At 31.7% G+C, this 24,200-nt stretch overlaps 1 protein-coding gene across 1 annotated transcript; it reads left to right on the top strand.

The window, feature by feature from the left end:
• Window positions 1-4,848: 4,848 nt before the first annotated feature.
• On the top strand, window positions 4,849-23,922 carry LOC124373234. The gene is made up of 6 exons (XM_046831625.1): window positions 4,849-5,104; window positions 7,641-7,738; window positions 8,765-8,881; window positions 11,886-12,018; window positions 12,477-12,572; window positions 23,720-23,922. Exons 1-6 carry the CDS (start codon window positions 5,083-5,085, stop codon window positions 23,842-23,844), a joined length of 591 nt encoding a protein of 196 aa, XP_046687581.1. The 5' UTR covers window positions 4,849-5,082; the 3' UTR covers window positions 23,845-23,922.
• Window positions 23,923-24,200: the final 278 nt, after the last annotated feature.

Below are 24,200 nucleotides of genomic sequence, written 5' to 3'. Positions count from 1 at the left end.
TGTTGGTCATAATTATAAATAGTATTTGAAGTTGCTATAATGATGATAAATATATGCCTCTTGGCTACATACACCATGAAAATGTCACATAGTTCGTGTTTTAAAACTTAACTTCAACTATTTAACATTATAACCACGCTGAAGTGGCATAATTCAGAAGAAATATGCATCGCTACTTCGTGTTTAGACTTATATAACCCGTATTCAGGCAGCTGAGTAAAATAGCACACTCCGGCCCGATAGTGTTTTAAATTCTTTACCCTATGCTACTTGCGGCTAAATCTAGATTAATATCAATGAAAAACATCAATATCTTCTAAAATTATAGGTAAACATTAAAATTATCGATTACAACTCGCATAATTAAACGAGTACGTAGATTCTATAGACAATTTTAATATGCATCATATATTATAATTTCCTGTACATACGGTATTGAGTTTACCATGGATTATTACGTGGTTATCATGGTTATTTTTATGGATTCTATTGACAATTTTAAGAGTGTCCAAAACGAGAAGGAAGTATTAACCATGAATGACTACCAAATGCTGGCAACGAACGAGGGGCCATTTCCCGAGATAGTACCTACCAAATTAACAAATAGCAATTCCAGAGGACCAGAGCAGGAACGCCTCCGGCCTGGCTATAAAGCTCTCGCATGATTCTGCTAGTGATTTTGATACAGCATAATCAAACAATCGAATGGTCAAGGACTGACAATTCTAATTTCCTGTAAATATTTTAAGGCAAATCCTTTTAATAATCTACGGCAAAGCTTACTGTATTTCAACAACCATTATTCCCATATTTTGACAACGAAAAACAAGAACAATGTAAAATAAATTTAACAGAGAATAAAGGAATACACGTTTTGTAAATAGAATCCACACAAGGTTTTGAATCGGAATCGGAGTGGTTGTTGGTTATTTCAATGGGAACCGAATTCAATAATCTGTGTTTCTTATTTTTATTTATTCATTAACGACAATATACCATTTTACATATAAGGATATTAAGATAACAATATATATTATAGAAAAAAATACAAAAGTATCAATAAGGAACAATACAATAACATGTTGCAAACACACCAACCAACATGTGTAGCTATAAGCCAAATCAATAAGCAAACTTAGTATACTAAAATAGTGGTTCAATAAATAGTGTTAATACGAGGAAAATCATATAAATGATAATAACAGTATTAACAATAATAGCAATAGCAAACATAACAGTAACAATGAAACAACGTCAACGTACATTAACATAAAGCAACCAGTAAACTCGTGATAATAAATAACATTAATAGACTATATAAGGTAATGGAATCTAATAACAATAACAAAATATAGAAGATAAGGTATACAACACTATGAGCAATAATATAATATAACGACTTAGAAAGTAAATTTATCAGACTCAGATGGAAGCGAGAGGGCTTGCCTCCTGAAAGTCTGGAGGGTCATTCCAAAGAACTTCAGTTGAGAGGCATTTCCCAAGCGCATAAGACGAGGGACTGTGCTGTGGTAGGCTTACACAGTGTGATGGTGATGTCTGCTAAAAGTCTGTATCAGGCGAGTTCTCTGTGGAATATGGATGTCGATCAGCTGATGGAGCTCGGGGCTGTTAAGTAAGCCTTTAACAACCTTGAATAGGAAAATCAGATCCAAGGCAATTCTTCTGGAAGAGAGGGAATTAATACTGTACTGATTAGCAATTTCATGGACGTCGACATCAGAGTAATTAAGACCACTCCTAACACCCATCAAACGAAGAAAGCGTGTCTGTACATTATCAAGTAAACAGCAATGTCCATCCTGATAAATTGCCCAAATCACAGACCCATATTCCAAGATTGGGCGCACAAGTGTCACGTACAGTAACTTGATGGTACCAAGTGAAAACGCATTTCTTGATGCACAGGCAATAATTCCCAATACTTTATTGACCTTAGCGCAGATAACTGCTATTTGCTCTCCCGGATCAAGACTAGGTGAAAAACACAGCCGCAAGTTCCTAACCATAGTAACCCTTTTCAGCAGTTCTCCATGCAGATGGTAATCAAAAGGAAGCAAAGATTTTGATCTCCCAAACGTCCTCACTTGACATTTGGCCGCATAGTGTTCTCCTTACACCATAAAACAACGTTATTGAAGTATTTTGTAGAGAATATACTGCTGGCTAAATGATGACACCTCCAGAAAGATCTTTATGCCATCTGCGAACAGTAAAACATTGCAATCCAAGAGCCTGCCAATGTCATTAATTTATAAACAGATTAAACAGAAAGGGGCCCAGGTGTGACCCTTGGGGCACAACAGACGTAGCTTGCACCACAGAAACAGAAAGGGACGAAGCAAACTTCACTTGTAAAGTGCGACCGGTCAAATAACTCTGGAATCATTACAAAACAAGGCCAGCAACTCCAAGCGTTTTAAGTTTAAAGATTAGGTGGGCATGACTGACTATCAAAAGCTTTAGCAAAATCCAAGTATATGCAGTCCACTTGATGACGGTTAGAGAAGACAAAATACACATAATTAATGAAGACGCACAGGTTGGTAACCGTAGATCTCTCAGGACAAAACCCGTGTTGCTCCGCAATAATTAAGTTCTTGAAGGTGAAGGACAAAACGTCCAGTATCAAGGCCTCGAAGACTTAAGCAATAACTGACTGGACTACTACATGCCTGTAATTTTTGACATCGGACACAGCAACAGATTTGTGAACAGGTATCAAAACTTTGGGAAATATGCCCATTTTCAGGAGCTGGTTGAAGTAGGTAGACAGGAGCAATGGTGGAACCACACGCCTTAAGAGCAGCTGGAGTAATATTATCAGGTCCAGCGCCCTTTGCACTGTCCAGATAGCAGAGCTTTTTCTCAACCTATTCAGCAGATACTGTATATGCCAAGATGAGCCGTTGACTTTGGAATCATATGAATAAGCACCATTATGTTTCATGGGAAGGGCATACACAGTAGCGAAATAATCAGTGAACAGTTCACACATTCGTTGTGGTTCATCCACAGTGATCTGGTCATAATGAAGCTTATTGGGAGTGGCGTTAGCTTTACACAGAGACTTCATATGACCCCAAAAACATTTAGGGTTTTTTGTGACATCATTAATACCATTCAAATATTTATTGTGACACAATCTAGCTAGAGCTTTGCATCGATATCTAACAGTCCTACAGGAAATATAGTCAGCGTCAGATAGGCTGTTTTTATATTTCTTGTGCACGATTTTCTGGTTTTGCAGCTATTTAAAATCGAGAAAGCAGAGGGTTAGGATAAATGGACTTTTGAGTGATTTTGGGGAAATTGAGCACGGAGTCCCACAGGAATCGGTGTTGGGCCCGATTTTGTTTTTGATTTACATAAATGATCTTCGCAATGCCAAGTTCAAAGGATATGTTACATCATTTGCTGACGACACTGCCTTGTGTTATATTGAAAATAGTCGTGTTGATGTAGAGCAGCATATCAATTCCGATCTGATATTGTTGAGGTGGTGGTTCCAAGTTAATAAAATGGTGCTAAGTCTAGAGAAAACACATTATATACATTTTAGCCTTAGGGGAGAAAAAACAACTCAAAATCCGCTAGTGTACATATGTTTAAACTGCTTAGAGGTTCCAACGTTTTGTGATGATTTTTGTTTCAACATTAGGGGGGTTGATACTATTAAGTTTATGGGAGTCGTATTAGATAGGGGAACTGAATTGGAAACCACACATAGTAATTTTGAAGGGAAACTTGATGAATCAACGTATTTATAATTTTCTTAGACAATTATGCCCATCAGACGTACGTACTTTGCACGGTTTACTTTTCTTTAATTTATTCATAGCAGGCTTGATTATGCTCTCTCCTGCTGGGGCGGAACTTATATCACAAATTTAGGAACATTAATAACAATACATAATAATTTTTATAAGACTAATGACCAAAGCTAATTTTAGGGAACATTCTTATCCCTTATTTGTAAGCATGAACATATTACTCCTTCGTTATATGTACATGTATAAAGTATTAAAATTGTTTTATATTAGAAGTGGTAATGCTCTGAAAAAGTAAATAAAGAAGAAATGAAATTAAGAAATGCAAATAACTTTTGTGTACCAAAGCCTCAAAAAACACATTTTACAAAATTTTGTTTCTTTTATAGCTCCGAGGACATATAATTTATTGCCAAAATTAGTCAAAAATAGTAGAAAATAAATATATTTTCTAAAAAATTAGAGTATGGTTGATCGGTCAAAATGATATTAAGTATATGTTTAAGATAATAAATTAGTGTATGGTTAGTCTTGTCTGCTAAGTTATAATAATATTTAAATAGACACGTTAGAGTATTATAAAATAATTATTTATAATATTTAATTTCACATGTCTTAAATCTAATGTTTTAATTGTAAATCATGAATAAATCCTTTTATTTAATACAGCATAATAGTTATACTAAATTTAAACTTTGAAACGTAATAGTACATTATTTACTACATAAGCTGCAATAACTCATTTTTATCATTTCATTCTTGCTCATTTCTGCTATTTATATTTTACTCTCTTTGTATATAGTATCCCCAACACAGACACAGCCTTATGAGGTACCTAAATTTCCCTTATTGTGTAAATTTATTGGGCTAATGATTAGTTTAAAAAAGAAAAAACCTAAAAGGAAGTAACCTACTTTTTATATTTTATTACTCTAAGTACATAAATTAGAAATAAAATAAGTACAAAACATTTTTTTGTATTTGTTGCTATTGTAAATACGTTATGTCATAGTATTATTTATTTTTAAGCACTGGCAATAATATTTGTTTGTAATATTCAGCTTGTTATTTTGGGGAAATAAATTATTTATTATTATTATTTATAAACGCGTATTCGATAAATAATTATTAAGTATCGATGGTTATACTAATCGATACAAAAACCGGTTGCGCTTATCGCCCTTCTCATTAAACTTCCGGTTTTGTAGTAGATTGACGCTTAAATAACGCTTTTATTTGGAAAGTAGTAAACACAAGGCGAGAAGAAATAGTCTAAATCAATTTCGCTTGAAATATGGATTCAGTGGGGAATGCAAGTAAGCATTATCAATATTCATGTTCAGATGTCCACCTAAAGAAAGTGCGAATTCTTGAATAAATATGTTATATGTACTTTATTATAACTTGTTTTCATTTTTTATTTCACTCAAATCCACTCCAAGTACTTATTTTAGTTATATTTAAACTGCTTACAAATTAAATTATTTATTTATATAAATATTTGACATTATTACTAGTAGGCTAGGTTATTAATGTCTATTATTTACTGTTTGGAAATGGATTAGATTTATAAATTGTTTATTTAAGGTTTTGCCATATTCAAATTAGGCTACATAGAATATTGGTGCTATTGTTACCTAATTTCAGAAGTTGATTAATATTTCTTTGGTGAAGTATATTTATTCATATAGGCCTAACGATACTATTATGTTTATGATTCTCAGTAACTTCACATTATTTTTAAGTGTATGGTTGTATTATTTAAGACATTTCATTTCCCGTGGCAATACAAATTAAAATACTCTCCCCACAACTATTGCTGAAACTTGTTTTATTTGCCTCAAAGAGACCAGAGACTGAAATAAGTAATTATCAAAATGTTATTAGAAGTTATTAAGCATTTATAATATAGGAATTCATTCTAGTAGGTTAACTTTTAAAACAACGTTTTCCATCCATATTAGGAATGACCTGTTTTGTATTTTCAAGGCCAAATGCTCTAAACAATACGGCCTACCGAAACATAAGTTCTAAACATCCAATCAGGAAACTATCACCACTTCACACTTAGTTATTCATAACTATGCATGGTGTTTTGTCATATTTATGAATAAAACTAATCTAGCCCAACACTGAGTAGCCTATAAGCCTTCAATCTCTACTAATTGAAATGTAAGAATGAGAAAGAATGCTCTGAATTCATAGTCAAATATAAGGTTGAGGGGGCTCAAGCCCCCCTGAAATGTTAAAAGACAAGCATTAAAATTGCATTATGTAGTTAGTTAAAAGTTAGAACATATTTGGTCTTTAAAATCAACAATTTTTTAGAGGAATATTCTTGAGTTCCTGTTTTAGAAGAGTATTTTCTACCTCCTAAACCAGCTGGTTATTTTATACCTCCATTGTCAGCCTTCTTCGAAATAATTTTCTGCATAGCCACTCTTAAATTAGTCATAGGTAACATAAAGATTACAGACCCCAAGGAAATATTCGAGCACTTCAGCTTCCATTTTGCTAACATTATTGGTAAATTGAATGTAAGGAGTCCCTAAACAGGTGGTTTAACTGTATTGCAGAGAAACTAATTGAATTGAGAATTTAAAATACTCCTTATTAGAGCTAAAGGATATAGCTTATTCTCAACCTAAAAATACAAACTCAACTGGCTGGGATGAGAGTTTGATAAAGATAGTAAAATTATCTTTTGATACTATGCCTCCACTCCTTTCTAACATTATAAATTGTCATTATCAACCAGAATCGTTCCACAAAATCTCAAATATTTAGAAATTATACTAATTTTCAAGAAGAGAACTTCAAGAACTTTTGTGACATAAATATTTACAATTGTTATCTTTAATACAAATTTGTTTTCAATTATTTTAAATATTGAATTTCATAAACTTAGAAATAAAAGATTCAGTATGGTTTTAGAAACAAAAAAACAGTACAAAATCTGTCCTTGCGAACTATTGGGTTGTTAACTGTGTAAACCACGGTATTTATGAAACTTAAACTGTTATTCCGAAAGCAAGAGCAAAGTTCCTTTTAGGACTAAATGCAATGAGAGGTTTCTCAGTTTCTCGTCCTAAGAGAAAAAAAATAACTAACAGAGAAAGTGTGGTATGGCGCTGGTGTGGCAGTGTATGCCTGCAGTATTGCCATATAGTGCAGAGCAGTAAGTGACCTTAGCCCACTTTGATTGGTCCATATCTGACAAAAGCGTATTCACTGCCACCCGCCTATTTTGGTATCATCGTATGTCTAAACATTGTATAGATCTCATTCAGTGAATGAGATGTCAGAAGTGTTAATAAAATGATGTCTCATCAGTGTTATTATAGTGCTCATATACAATAAATTGCAAGTTTCTTAGTTTGTCTAACCACTGAGCCATCCCTGATCTATAAAGATTAGTTATTTATAGTAATAATGCTAACAAAACTAATCACACTCATTGTGTATGTACTTTAACTATACAACATAAGCTTTGACGGTTCCAATTCAAATAAATGTTTAAATTGTCACTGGAAAGAAAATGTTTTTAAAACAAAACAAAACAATGGAAAATATTTGGGAATAGTTAAGATAAACAATATTTTTAGCCATAAAGTCAAAATATTGTGGTCTTTTGTGCCTACAATAAATACAGTTTTCAGAGTAAATTCAGAATATATTTTTTAGTTGATACAACAGTATAAAAATTAAGTTTTATTGTAGTAGGCAACAGCAAACATAATAGTTATTGGACATATGACTTGTTGGAACTATATATTTATTCAAAGTTATATATGATGAATTAACAAATGACTACTTTAATGATATTTAAATTTATTACTGAATTGTTTTCAGGGAAATGGCCATTGGAAAAGTATTGTAGATGGGAAAGAGATACTAAAATGTGGATGGACTTATCAACTGAAAAAGGGAACTGTTGGCTTCTTTTACAGGTACTAACTATTAGTAATATGAGAATATACAAGAATGTTACAATAATATTCAAGAAACCAAGGTTTCTTTAGCCAAATCTTATACTGCTCAGTGGAGATTTGGCTTAAGTTAATAGATTGTTACAAATAAAACTATTTTAAAGTCATTTCATATACTTTTTTATTTAAAAAAATTAACTTCGAATATTATAGAGTGTTTGCATGTTTACTAGAAAATACACTTTGGGTAACTGACAGTCCTTTGAGCCAGTCCTGCAAGTCAAGTCATCGCAATGATCTGTTCACCTAATAATTGCTGGATGTTTTAAAGCCAAATAAAAATATTAAGACAAACCTATATATCGTTTGGAAGGATTTTGTAAGCCAAACACTATAGTGAAAGCGAAAGTAAACTATTTTTTTCACTTAAAATTACAGCTGTAAAACTGTGAAATGTAAGAGTGGATGTATTACATCAAATGAATGCAGTGTAAAAAATTCTTTTTGAAATTAATTGCACAATAACTTTCAAGTTGATTTGGTACATAAGTTGACAATTTTCTCAAAGGATTCTTGCTACTCAATCTCAAACTTATCATATTGTACGTAATTGTAAATCAAACATTTGTAATTTGAACTTTTTACAATAGAATAAGAAATATGTTTTCAGCACCATTTTTAAGGAATTTTAAATATTATAATAAAATATTAAGTTGATTGATACCGTAATTCAAACACAAATGATGTACCAACTGTAGGATATCTGAAATAGAAGTAAGTTGTGTCCACAGCAGTCAATGTAATTGATACATCTCTAGCCACAGAACACATTGTTAACACATTCACTGTGACACGAATCATGTACCGACTTTAGGATGGCTGGAATGCATCCACCACATTCAATTGTTAAATATTATTTAAGGCAAGTCAGAATGGCTCAAAATCAACATAAAGTTTATTTAAAATAATGATTACACTTGTATACTGTTAATGGTATTATTCCAATATAAAATGGGCATGAAGTTAATAAACCCTATTATTATTCAGGGACTCGAGATTTTGGTTATAAACAAAGAAACTGCTGTTGAATCTGTGTGCCTCACTAGTTCTGATGTCGAGGCTTTCTACAACAGATGTCATCTTGGAATAGCCATCAAACATAAGGTAATTCCTATGCTACATTCAATAAATGGTACAATTTGTGAAAAAATGTATTGAAGTATCTTTGTTATTACATTCCAGTTGTAACGGTGCATTATATGTAAATAATCCTTCATTCTACAACCATGGAGAAAAATAATCAAGAGAATTTACCAATCTAAAAATAATTTATAAATGGTATATTATGAATTACAAATATTTTTAAATGCAAATTTAATAAATAAATTATACTATTTCAATTTTGTATATGTGAATCTTGCTACAAACATCCACAAAGTTTGAACTATCTGAAATTATCAAAGAATTTGTTAAAAAATACTTAACAACAATCTTTAAGTAAGAGCCAGGAAACTACACTCCACCAAAACATACAAGAAGTTTCCAATAAAACATTAATACACTTTATAAAGACAAAAACCAATGCCAAATGTAATAATCCTGAGTGAACATGGACTGAAATCACACAAAATCGAAAATGGACAATTAATATCAGGATACTGTCTGAAATCACGCTTAGTAGAGAACATTAGAGAAAAGAGAGAGTTGCAATATTTGTGGAAAAGCATCTCATGGAGCATACAGAACAAAGAGAAATATCACAGCCTTGTTGAACAAGGCTTGTCTTAACAACTTAAGAATTTACAGACCACAGGATGCAAATGGATAAGGCATTAAGTAGACTTTCAACCTTCTGATAGCACTAAAATAGATAACTCTTCTACAATTATTATGGGGATATTAAAATTGATACTCTCAATACAAACAGAAAATCAGTTCCCTAAATTAACTACTTGCATCCCAACACACACAGGTTGTACATCCCACCCACTTGGATAACTCAACACTCAAGAACTTCAATAGATTGTATTTGCAACAAAATTTAAGATGAAAAATCCGTATCAAGCAAAGTAATAGAGGCAAGACTCTCTGATCACACTTCACAACTTTGTACACTCTTCTTAACACCCCCGTTAAACAACGTACCAAGGTATGTAGAAACTTGCAACTAGAAAATCTGGATGAACTTAAAAAATTTCTTTCAAATGAAACATAGGATTTTGTTAAAGCCCCAACTAATGAAGAGGCATATAGTATATTTATAAACAGCCTATCACAAGCCTTATATGCAGCATATCTCAGGAAAAAGAAAAGGCCCAAAAGAAAGCATAAGCCAAAACACTTTATAGCCAAAGGAAACACTTAGATTAAAAAAAAGACTACTTAACACATCAAAGTGGATATGAAGTGACAGGCGATCAATCAGACTCATAAAGAAGAGGCAAATATGAAGAAGAAAAGCTATGACCAAAGAATAAAGCTGCTCAGACATATATATGTGTAAGGCAGAAAACAAATCAAAGGCAGTATGGGAAATCTCTTTGGAAAATGCACGAAACAAAGAGAAGAGACAACAGAATTCATACTACATATAAACATATAGTTAATATCTAGTCCAAAAAGAGTAGCTACCTGTTTTAATACATAGTTCACAAGAATAGCGGAAGAAACTCTAAGGAAAATCTCAGATTCTGAGAGGCAATATACCTACAGTGCAAGAACGTAATCCTAAACTCAATGACATTGCAGATACAAACACAGCAGAAGTCAGGGAAATCATATCCAATTTAACAAAATAATGTTGGTCTAGATGGGATATCTTTAAAAACCCTGAAACATTAATTGTGTACATAAGCTTACTTTACTCCTTGTCATAATTTTCAATCAAAGTTTTAAAGAAGGAAAGTTCCCCACAAGACTGAAAGTGTTAGAAAGTTTACTCAAGTTCAAAAGTGGTGAAAAAACCCCCATGTCAACAATTACAGACATATTTCAGTATTTAAAATTTTTCTAGTTCGTGAAAAAATTGTTCTAACACTGTGACAAAATTAACACACTTAATAATGGCCGGCATCGCTTCCCCATTGGAAAATTAACAACTACAACAATAAACAAGCTAACCGAAACCATTATTGATAACTTGGAAGCAGGTAATTTATAAGCGGCGATTTCACTTGACCTAAGTAAGGCTTTTGATTGCTTATGTCATAAACTTATCCTTATCGTCATAAACGACTTGCCTCAGTATTTGGGAGAATTCAGCATCCCTATAATGTATGCCGATGATGCAACTCTGCTTCTAAGCGAACAATCATCAGACCACTTAGGAGTGTCATCTTATGTTTCTCTAAACATACAAGCATACAAATACTGCTATGGAAACGACCTTGTTATAAACCCAACTAAAACCCGTCATATAGCAATTGGAGGATGAGCATCAGAAGTTCAAATTGTTCCTGATGTACAAATGGAGTCACATGTTAAGTTCCTGGGCCTGACTATAGATAGTAATATGACATGGAAACCACATAAAGATACCCTTAACAAAAACTGAATACTAGCCTATATATGATAAAAAGATCAAATTCTTTAGCAAAACTGACACAGCTAGATCAGCCTATTCCTCTTTTTATGAAATCCATTTATGATATGGCCTTGCTATATGGAGCAGTAAAACATCAAGTCTAAAAAGAATTCTGATTATCAAGAAAAAGTCTGAGTCCTAGCAGGTCTACATCACCTGGAAAGTTGCAGAGATGCTTCTAAATCCTTGAAAGTTACGACAATAGTTGCTCTATAGATACTAGAAGTTGTAATGTATGCTGATGGAGAAGATCTGCTAAGAAACAAGTATTGACCAATACAATAAATGGTGAAACACACAACCTTCCAGCACACCTTCTAAAACTGTATGAATCTAAACCATCTTACATTGGCAGTAAACTTACAACACACTACCACAAGAACTGCAACACAAAAGACTGCACTCACTTACAATAGCACTGTAAGAATTGCACGTGGACCAACCTTTTTACTCTCTTGAAGAACTTTGAGTAAGAACTTTCGAGATCTGACCTGAGTCCACTATAAAATTTAAATCTTGATTCTATTTGGAATCTATATGATTATTAATACAAAATATTCTGATTCTTTTATGGTTCTGTTATAGGATTCAGTGTCAAAATTCAGAATAACCTTTGGAGATACTGTTGAAAGAACAAAGTATGATAATTGTCTAGAAGCTGTTGGGGAATTGAGAAAATTCATACCTGTCACTCAACATAAAAGTTCAGGAGGAAAAGGTAAAATTAATTTTTAATTACTGTAATAATTAACCATCAAATTAATGGGCTCTTCTTTAAAATTATAATACCTTAATGCAGTAAGACTAATAAGGCTATTTTTTTGAATACACAAGAGAGAAATAACTGAAGCTTATCTAAATTTCATCAATATGTATAAGCATTGTTCATATGAGCATTGTCATGATTAATAGTTAATAATGAAAATATTACATAAACGATAGTGTAAAAAATTAGTATATTATGTAAATGTTGTTATCAGTAAATTTCCAAATTAGTTACAACAATTATTAGGGATTATAAACCTGCTATATTGTTTAGCATTAACATTTAGTTTTTAAAGTTCATTAATAATTGTAGTTATCATGATGTTTTGTAACTAGTATGCTGAAATTCCTAATGTGTATATATATTCCTAACATTATGAATGCCTTAAAAACTTACGATTATTTTTTCAGGAGTTCAACCAAAACCAAACGAAGAAATGTCAAAGACATTAAATCAAGTAATTAAGGAACTCTTACAGACACAGTCTAATGTCTCCAAAGACACAGGTATTATTACAGACACTGGCAATTAGGGACAGAACAATATGTATAATATTATATATTTTCAACATACATACAATTAGTAAATAAGTATATAAAGGGTGGCGCAAAAAGAACGCATTAATTTTAAATTGATATAAGTAAGTTTATTTTAATCACACAATAATTTTATTAAAACAACAACAATCAGCAAACAACCCAATTCGAGAATTGGGTATTAAGAATTCCAAAGCTTTAAAATTATTTTTTGAAAATAAGTGACATCCTAAATATGGCGTCTTCTACGTTAATACACATTAATAGTCTTTCTTCAAAGTTCTCTTTAACTTTTGTCAAAGTGTCCTGTGATACAGCAGCAATTTATTTACACATTGCAGATTTCAAATTTTTGAGTGAACGAGGTTTACGATGATAAACTTTGAATTTCAGTGACACCATTCTTTGAAGTCTCGTGAAAGAAACATTTCTCTAAAGACTTCCACAGATGCATTTCTTGTGTGGGCTGTGCTCCATCCTGCTAAATATATTTCTGCCGTGTTGATACCTAAAGCTTCAAGTTGTTGCCCATGAAACGAGTTTACCCAACGAAATATCGTGTTACGTTCCACTGTGTCATTGCTACTAAAACTGGACACTCTAAGCTACAAAAAGGCTTCACTCAGTGTTCATTGACAGCTAGCTCCCTTCCACTGATACTATGCTATTCAAATCCATGTGTTCTTTTTGCACCACCCTGTATATATACTGTATGTGTGTATTCAATATTGATTCTGAGAAATATAACATTGTAGTTGTGATGAATAACTGACTGGCTAAATGATATTAAATTAAAACATTTGACAACTTGGGAAAGAATCTTACAAGTCCAAATATAGATAGCTGAATTTTGAAAATACTTTATCACTGATTAGTCTATATCTGGAATTTAACAATTTGGAAAAATAATAATACAGTAATGGCTTTTGCTATTAATATAATGCTATGTAGATGTTTTTTTGCGTACCTATGGGTTAACAGTAAACAGTGCAGTGTTTTGTGCAGGTTTGTGTGCAGGATCTGCTCTTTCTTTTCTAGTTAATATTGTTGGTTTTTATTAAAAAAGTTTTATATAAATTGTATATGAAAGTGAAAACAGTAAGTAACCCACATCATTATTACATTGTTTATTTATGCAAAATTTAACAGGAAGGTGCAAAATTAGGTTTTTCCATAATTATTTTTACATTTATATCTATTTCCTACAGAAGATAAGAAGGGTCTTGAGATAAGGACTGATAAGTGAAGTGATCTGAACTGGACCTTTGCCTTTGTTTATGAGCCTGAACTTATCTCATAAGATTATCAATACAGTGATCTTTTTAATATGCACCTGTAACAGACTTGGGTTATTCAGACATGATAGCTGAGTGGTAAGGTTCAGGACTAGTACACTGAAGATACTAGGTTCAATTCCACAAGACATTAGTTGAACTTTTTGCTTCATAAAGATTATTTGTTTTTTCCCTTCAACTGTCTGTATTCACAAAAAATTATTTTTATTTGATCAATTTTTACATCTATATGTTTATCTTCAGACTTTAAACTAACAGCTAATAAATTTATTATTTGTTTAAACTTAACTGGCTGGATAAGATACTATAGTAAAAAAGGAAAAATATACTCTGTATATATATATATATATATATACGTAGACGGAACTGAACTGAGTGTGAATCCCTTTTAAATACATTTGATTAATTGGTTTTTTTTTTTAATAAAGTCATAAAATTAATATATTAGGCATATAAATTGAAGTTCTAAGTGAAATTTTTAATATTGTGAAGGAAGAGTAATCAGTATTTATACTGCAATGGATCAAGCTGATCTTAACAAGGAAAGTTGTGGGAAATTGTGGACGGATCGTAAAGCATGGAGGAGTATTTTTGTACAGGTTATTGTGACAAATGGCTACATTTTAGGTGTATAAAATTTGCCCTATTCAGCTGTTAAAAGTTTAAGCAAAAGGGAATTAGAAGAGTGGAAATGTCCCTCTTGTGTGCAGCAATTGACAAAAGGAGAATTTCAAAATGATGTGATAGAAGTTAATAATCCTGAACTGGAACATTCCCTAAACACTTGCGGCCGAAATAAGGGACAGCTCTACTTAATGAAAATGAGGGTCTGAAACAGGAATTGCATGACATAAAATACAGGAAATTAACTCTTGAATCTGAACTTGAAGAAGAAATAATTAAAAAAGACGAGCTTATCAAAGAGTTAAAAAGACAATTAAAAAATGACGAAGAAGAAAAAATCAAAATAATAAAATCTTTTTGAAAAAATAAATTAAAAATATTAGAGGAACAAAAAGAAGCAATTATTTATCAAGCTGAAGATGAGAGAGAGGAATTAAAACTAAAACTGTATGAAAAAGAATAATTTTTGTACAAAATGTACGATCTACAAAGATGAACTACAAAATATCTTATCATCTATTAAATCTCTCGAGGCCACAATTGAGATATTGCAGAAGGATAATGAGGAATTACAGAGCAAAGTATCATATACCGATTAAACATGGTTCAGTGTGTCTTAACTGTTTCCCTCCACCATCAGATTGTGACTTAACTAACAACAGTGATTTTCACAACTGTGGTTTATAAACGCAGGAATAGTAAAGTTTCTGAGTGCGTAAGGAATGCAAGAGGGTTGCAGAATGTAACCTGCTCACAGGATACATTAGAGACATGTAATCCATTTGACATACTCAGCTCTACAGATGAGCAAGAAAGTATTTGTCATGATAAGGAAGGATCTGATAAAGTAGAACCAATGGAACATAAAAGAATGTTGTTATTAGCTGACAGTCACGGAAGAGATTTTAGCATGGAACTTAAACAAACATGTAAAGAAATATGAAGCCTATGGTTTTATCAAGCCAGGTGGTCGTGCTGCCCAAGTCTTGAATCAACATAACATTGAAGGGGAAAAGTTAAACTCTGATGATATTTTAGTGATCTCCTGTGGCACAAACGATGTAGCACGCAATGAAGGTAACACAATGATTGACATTGTAAGTAACAGGTTGAAGAATTATAAAAAGTCAAAGGTTGTTCTCATAGACCTACCTAACAGATATGATTTGGCCAGCTGGTCCTGTGTTAATGCTGAAACACGAAGAGTCAATATTGAGTTAAAAAATATTGTGTGATGGACTCGAAAATGTAACTTTGGTGGAGGCTAGCAAGGCGGATAGACAACTTCATACAAGAACACGGGATGCACTTTAACAACAAAGGAAAACAATGGCTTGTGCAGAAGATCTGTGAGGCTGTAGCAAGAATGGACGGAGAGCAGTCAGTATTCGAAGAGACGAGCGTATCTTTGCATGGAGGGGGAATCTGAAGAACATACAAAGCCACCTGAAGAAGAGGAAGAGCATAATTTAGAACATTCTTCAATACCAGCACAGACACTGAGTTCTGGACATAATGGTTTTTTAGACAAGTGAGAAACAGTAGGCTAAATAGTTTAGTAACTGAACATAAAAAAGTACAGTTTTGCACAAATAGGTTTTTTATTTTTAAATATTCAGGGTCTGGATGGTAAGATAACACTTTTAGATGAAAGTTTCCTGGTTAACTTAAAAAAATTAGATTTTTATTTGTATATCGGAGCATTGGCTAAAACAATTAGAAATTAGTTTTAACATTTCCAGTAGGTTATCGCTGTGTTAGTGCCTTCTGCAGGAAATGAGAAATTAAGAGGAGGACAGTAATTTTTGTTAAAAGATTATGTTCAGGCAAGGTCCCTTGATCTGGGAAACATTGGTGTGGAGGTACATTTTGAAGCTTCTGCAGTAATTATTGACAATTTAAAATTGATAGTGGTTTGTTATACCATTCCCCATCAGGAGATGCAGATATTTTTCTTGATAACCTGGATAAAATGCTGTCACTTTTAACTCAATATCCCAATTATACAGTGGTAGCCGGTGGAGACGTAAACAATAAATTTAATATAAATAACTGTACAAAAAACAGTGAAACAATTTCTTAATGTACTGAGACAAAACAATTTTTATTGCCTAAATTCAGCTGCAACACGGGTAAGAATTGCCTGGATAATATTTTTATTAACTGTGCTAGACATCAGTTAGAGTTTTGTAACTTTTTTGATTTTCCATACTCGGATCATGTTGGTTTGTTACTTTGTATTAATTGTATAGATTTAAGTTTTAATAATTTAACTTGTATGCAAACAGATTATCTTAAGTTTGTATTACCTAACTCTGCTGTGTTAGATTTAATAGACAGCCTTGTCTCAATTTGACTGGAATAGTCTTTATCTCAAGTTTACATATAAAGATGCAAACCAGATTTTTGAAATGATATTAGAAGTAATTTTGAGGTTCTTACAATTTTTTATAGTCCTAAAACGAGCTGGAACCAGTTCTTCCAGACAAGTAAATAACAAGTGGTATACCACTGACCTTGCAAAAAATGAAGGAAAAGTTATTGTTTTTAGGTAAACTGAGAACACATAACTCTGTAGCACAGTTGACAGTGTTGAAAAAGCAATATAAATATGCAATTAGTGAAGCCAAGCTTAAGTACAATGCAAATACAATTGAAAAAAAGTAATAATAAATGCAAGGCCGCATGGAAAATAATAAATAATAATAGTAATAGCTCCAGACATCACAAAATTAAATTACCACCAGATTACTTTTAATGATTATTTTATCAATTGTGTTAAGGAAGTTAAACAAAGCATAAGTAAACCAAGCATAAGTGTTAATGAATTAGTAAATAAGGTTAATATTGATCATAGACATTTTGAATGGAAATTAATTTCAGCGGATGATGTTATACATGCAACAAAAAAGGCTTAACAATACAGATAGTAAAGATATATACAACATCTCTAATAATTTATTAAAAAAATATAATACACACTATTGCTGAACCTCTGTCATTTAGTTTCAACCAGTGTTTAATGGAAGGTGTCTTTCCAAACAAAATTAAAAAAATCAAAAATATGTCCGATTTTTAAAAAAGGGGAGCGGGATGAACCCGAGAGTTATCGTCCAGTATCATTAATCCCTATATTATAGCCAAGCTGTGTTTGAACTGATAGTATATATGATCAGGTTAGCTTCTTCTTTGAAAATAATAACTACCTAACAATTTTCTCAGTTTGGATTTAGAAAGGGAAGATCGACAATTGATGCTGTGGACAGGCTGGTAAGAGAAATCCTTTTGACATTTGAAAATAAAGCCTTTGCTCAGGTTACTTTTTGTGACTTGAGTAAGGCTTTTGATTGTGTAAATCATGATGACCTTTTATTGAAGTTGAAATATTATGGTATTTCTGGTACACCTCTAAAATTTTTTGAATCTTAATCTTAAGAACCGTTTGCAGTCAGTTTCAGTTAATGGTGAAACATCCAAGGATGTTTTTGTTGAATGGGGAGTACCTCAAGGATCTGTGTTGGGACCACTCTTATTTTTAATTAGCATTAATGATTTGCCAAACTCATTAAACACAAAATCATTTTTATATGCTGATGATACTACATTCCTAAAATACTGCCAATAATGTGAATGAACTTAATTTACTATCTCAAGCCACTATAACAGATGCTGCTTCTTGGTTCAGAACAAATGGATTTTTGCTCAATGAAAATAAAACTCAAAAGATGTATTTACGTTAAGAACTATGGACAGCAATAATATTGACAAGGATAGGGTTTCCAGGACTAAATTTTTAGGAAATCTACATTGATAATAAGTTAAGTTGGCAGGCTCATATAGATTATATATCCTCAAAATTATCAAGAGTTATATATCTTTTAAAACAATTAACAAGTTGTGTACCAAGTCACTATCTGAAAACAGCTTATTATGCTTATTTTCAATCAGTTTTTCGATATGGTTTAATTTTATTTGGCAACTGTTCTAGGATCGATGAAATTTTAATTCTTCAAAAAAAAAGCAATTAGAGTAATAACAAAAATCAGATACAAAAGCTCACTGTAGACCTTTGTTCACTAAATTAGAAGTGCAAACAATCATAAACTTATATATATTTGATTTGATTACTTTCATTTTGAAGAATCATGACTTGTTTAAAATTTAACAAATGAAAATTCATGACCACAATACTCGTAACAAGAATAAGGCAGTAATTGAGTATCACAGACTAAGCAAATCTTTATCTAGTCATATTGTATTGTCTATTAAAGTGTACAACAAGGTTATTCACCTTATAAATGAAAATTCAGTGAAGATATTTAAAACACAAATTTTATAAGTGGTTACTCAACAATCCCTTTTATTCTTTAAATGAATTTTTTTTACTGTCTGTGATCAATTTTTAAACTAAGAATTTATTTTTATACTGTGCAACTGTACTTAATTATTTATTAACGTTTTATAATAAGTGTTTTGTCTAATTTTATTAATAAATAAATTTATGTTTTGTTTATGTATGTATAACTTATATTGTTTCTATTGTTATTTTGATCTCTAGTTTTCATAGAGATTAAGTTGTTAAGATTTTATTAAGTAATACATTTTTAACTGTTTTTTATTTATTGACTTATTTGTTGTAACTTTAAATATCCTTATATTATTTATTTAAGTAGGTTAGTGACATGGCATTACTGCTCAATATAAATAACTTTGTCAATGCTTTTGTAAGCCTGAACGACAATAAAAAACATATTCTTATTCTTATTCTTCTTCTTACTCTATCCTAGAAGGGCTAGTGACATCATCATGGAGGCAGTCCGTGATGACATTACATTTAAAAATATCTGTTATAAGAAAAATGTTGAATTATAGCATATGTCTAATGTTTTAGAGTGAAATACAAGATAAATCACAGAGTTATTTTAAATTTTATTTCTCAATAAAATAGTCTATTTTCAAGGTTAGACAAAAAATATTTTCATTTCGTGTGATATGGTTGCTGACATGGGAACGCAGTGTCAGGGATGTCTCAGATCATCACTTGGTAACTTCTTAAAAACAATATATAAATACTTTATTTAATTATATTCAATATTAGTAATATTTTGATAGGTATAAATTTAAAATTTCGTATTTTTGGTAAAGCTTAATTTGAAAATTTTTAAAATTGAAAAAAAATCTAATGAAGTATTTTTTTAACATTTCTGTTACTCGTTGACATAATTTATAAGTAGCAGCAGTTTTATTAAGATGTGGAAAAGGCTGCAAAGCTGTTTTTTTATTTATTTATTGCAAAACAAGAATAAAAATTTGGACCAAACAAAACATGCTTCCTTGTATATAAAGCGTAAGTTTATATACAAATAGTTTATTTTACAAATAGTAAGTTAGTTATATTTAATTATTGTTCAATTTATATTTCAAAACTGCGTTAAAGTTGGTTGATTAGTTGTTTACTAAAAGTAGTATTATCTGGTTTTATTTTGTTTATAAATAGTAATTTTGTTATTATCTGAAATTTAATAATAGGCAGTAAGCACACGTATTGATTGTGATGTTAGATGATTTAAAATTTCTACTTCTATTTTAAATAAACTGTTTCGCTCTGAGCTCTGAAAACTTTAAGTTTATTTCTGGTTTTATTTTAATGAAGGAACAGCTAATCAGATTAATTATAATCTTAGGGGCCCTATATTTTTCTCGAAGTTGTATTTTATTTTTAGTAAAAATGTTATAATAAGTTTAAAAGTTAAGTTAGTATATAGGTCAGCCTGGGAAAAAAGTATATTTTGTAAAGTGATATTTGTTGACTTGATATACATAATTGTTTTTCATAATATTGCTATGTGCATTATGTTTCTTGAGAAAAATAAATAATTTGATTTGATTTGATTTGTAGGGAATTTCATGCCCTATGCAGGTAGGTAAAATTAGATTGCATACCTAGAGAAGATAAGGATTGTACAGCTAAATTAAATAGTAAAAAATGGATTAAACAGGTAACAGAAAATCCAGAGTCTGTAGAAATGTGGCTGCTTTTCTAAAGATTTCATTTTTTTTAATATTTTAAAAAGTACAATGTATGTGTTGTGTATCAGTCTCAACATATGGAGCAGAAACATGTGTTATAAAGCAAAAAAGGATGAAAGGCCATGTTTATAAAATTGTAATTTATGGCCCAAACACAATAAAAATGTATTTTTTACTTAGGACAATAAGCTGAGGAAACCTCTCATTGAACTTTGTCCTTAAAAGGCTTTTGCACTGCTTACAGAGTGACAGATTATTCAGGATGGGTAGGTTTGGGGGCAGGAGCCACCTCCTATTGAGATCCCATGTTAGGGAGAATAGTGGGCACTATCTCAGATATGTCACCTTGGAAGAAGGTGAGGGAAGCTATGTTCCAAGCCTCTTCCAGGCCAAAAAACCAGCTACCTGGTTTGAGAACTGTCGATGAAACAATAAGTTTCTTGAAAAACTGTTATTCCAAACTCCTGCCTGTCCAAAATACGTGGTATCATCCGTTATCTCATTAGGAAGGGAAAAAATCCAGTTGAGGTTTATAATGAGGTAAAAACTGGTCCAAAAACAGTTGACAGTCCAACACAAGTTGAATCGAGTGGAGGTGGATCAAGAATTTTTTAGACGCTACAAAGTAGCTACTTAGAGAGAAATTTCTCCCATCCATCGTTTGAAATTATGCAGTTTTTACTCAACATAAACCTCAACAGGAATTTGTCTCTTCCAAACGAGATAATGGATGATGCTGCGTATTTCACACTTGGCGGGAGATTTGATTGACATTTTCAGGAAATGTATTGTCGCATCGACAGTCCTTAACGTACTGACCTCGAAACGGGTTTTGTTGTGGAGGGCAGGAATCAGGCTCCACGTCAGTGTAGCCAACATATAGGAAAAAAGGCCTTCTAGGTGTGAGAGCCTCAATATAATTAACTTTTTGGATATGCCTTGTATGCTTTATACAACACGATCTTTCCAAATTAATGTTGTGATAATTAATGTAATTATGAGTTTGCAATAGTTTCAGTATACAGTTAGTTCAAGTTATCAGAACTGTACTGTAACATTGTAAAGTTGCTATTCTTTGCTTATGCATCCAGTGGGTTTCATGAAGTTTTCTCACCACTTCAAAACATTGGTAACACAATTTACAATCTTGAGATATTTTGGCATTGCTGTTGAGCTCCATCTTAAGTCAATAGATGTCAAACTAAAACTGACTGAGCCAGCTGTGCTAATCAGCATACAAAGGTGAGTAGAAAAGGAAAAAAAATATAACGTTATTGGGCTGAACCAATTAATTATCTCTTTACCACAGGCTACCAACGTTTTGATAACTTAGTGCTGTCTTCTTTGTTGAAGTTATTACCTTTCTTTGTTATTTTTAAAGTTTCCCTTATCATCCTTTGATAATATTTAGGAATTGTAACAAGTGATTTTTTTGTTGAATTGTATTGCATGTTTGGTTTGGGACCGAATTTTTCCATGTACAAAATAATAAAAATAGCAGAATATGGTTACAAAACCAAACATGCACTATTGATCCCTCACTCATAATTTTATACATAATGCACAGTTGGCTCAGTCAGCTTCAGTTTGACACCTCTCAGGCAATAATAACCAACATGCAAGGTTTTGAACCCCTGAAAAAAATAAGTTTAGTATCTCCTGACAAAAGATTGCTTTTCATATTAAGGCTGAAAATATCCTAATATTCAAAATTTTTATACATTGTGAACTGGAATAATTAATCCTAGAACTAACTGTACTGTTACTACTGCATTTGTATTTGTTTTCAAAGAAAAGTAATCTAATTTGCTTTATTAATAAAAGTATTTTCATGTTTATACAATATCCTAATATTATAAAGGTAAAAGTGCCTCGTTTGTTTTGTTTCCATGCTTAAACTATTCAACTGATTGCACTGAAATTGGACATGGACATTCTTAGAGTCCCTGGGATGAATATAGGCCTATTCTAATTTCAAAACTCCCTCCGGGCTACGCTCCACTGGTCTTTAAAGTAGTGACAAAATCCCACTTTGGTCTCTTAAAGTTGTGAAATATTATTTAAAAGATCACTTCTAATGTAATCTGTAATGTAATGTAACTGTTCTATGTAAATATTTTTTATTATTTTCAATTTGTTAAATCTATAGTGAGTACAAATATTTTTAACACTGTTTTAGATTTCAGCGATTAGGTAAGTACTCGTCTATTTTACAAAATGCCCGAAATCAAGATGGTCACAATTTGACACTTTGAAGCAGATGGCAAAAACTATGCTAGATGAAAGTTCGCTGGACTGTGCTTTTCAGTTAATGTACTATTCCAGCTCTAAATGATCTAAAATATTAACAATATTTCTCAGTTTATAAAGAAACAAACACGTAGTGTCATTGTTAATGTACTTTTAGCTGTATATCTTTATCAAATATTAAGTATTAGACCTAAAAGACAATGTTACTATCTAAGTATATTAGAATGGCCATAAATATGAAATGTTTGCTGTATTTCCTTGATTGTGACAACAAGGCAAACTGAACATTGGCGTTGGAAATATAATTCACTTGAACCAGCGGTAGTCACACACATGCAATGCCTACTAAATTGCGTGCAAAGGAGTGGGTACTGATAGCAGTGTAGATATAAGAAACAATGTAGTAACCTTTACTTTACATTTAAAGACTGTTATCAAACCCAAATTAGTTGTCTTTGGACAAAAGTAGGGTTCTCAGAGCTGTGTATGTATATATTTTCTTGATCAGAAAAGAGGCAAAATCAGCAATGGAACATAAAATAACATCGAAGTTAATCACATTGGCCATAGTTATACGCTTTTTAACATATTTTCTTGATTGTGGGAAGAAGGCAAACTCAACATTAGTGTCAAAAATAATTCACTTGAACCAGAAGTGCTCATACAAGTGCAAACGTATGAAATTGCATGTGAAGCCGAGGGTAACTGCTAGAACATAATAAAAGCTGCTGTAATTGCCTTTATCAGGTTTTTTACATTGATACGTATGAAAAAGTAACACTTCTGTTTTTCAATTGCAATACCAAAGTGTTTGTTAATGTGCAGTGTAAAAAAAAGCTTTTGAAAGTAGCATTAATAACTACATAATACAAGTATAAGAATATCAGAATTTAAAATTACTAATTTTTATTGTTGCAGATCTAGTTCTATCAGAAGAAAATATTGGCAAGATGATACAACAATGTCTTTTGGATCCCAATTTTCCAGCCCATGTAGCCAAAGTTGAAGAAATATTGAGTAACAGAATTGGAGACGAGGATTAGTAGTTATTAAGTTATAGTGTCAACAAACATAAATTACATACTTTAAATACATACAGTTAAGAATTCCACTTGTTCCAACATGAATTTCAATTGATTCCATGTTTTAGCCTACGTTTTAATTTAACTGGTTAGATATATTACCAGGCTTGTCTGAGCAGTCCAGGCAGGTCCGAAAAGGAAGATCGGTTATGGATCTTGAGATGATTATGTGTGTTCAAATTATAGAGCAAAAAATGTCATTAACTATCATAATTTTGTTATGTGTCCTTCACACATTTTTTATTGTTGGCAGCTAAAGTGAACTGACTGTAACTGCTTCAATGTTTGTGTTTTTCATGCATAACTTTTGTTGTCTA

The sequence above is a fragment of the Homalodisca vitripennis genome, chromosome 1, assembly GCF_021130785.1.
Source record: "Homalodisca vitripennis isolate AUS2020 chromosome 1, UT_GWSS_2.1, whole genome shotgun sequence".
NCBI lineage: Eukaryota > Metazoa > Arthropoda > Insecta > Hemiptera > Cicadellidae > Homalodisca > Homalodisca vitripennis.
This window is presented reverse-complemented; position numbering and strand designations above follow the sequence as displayed.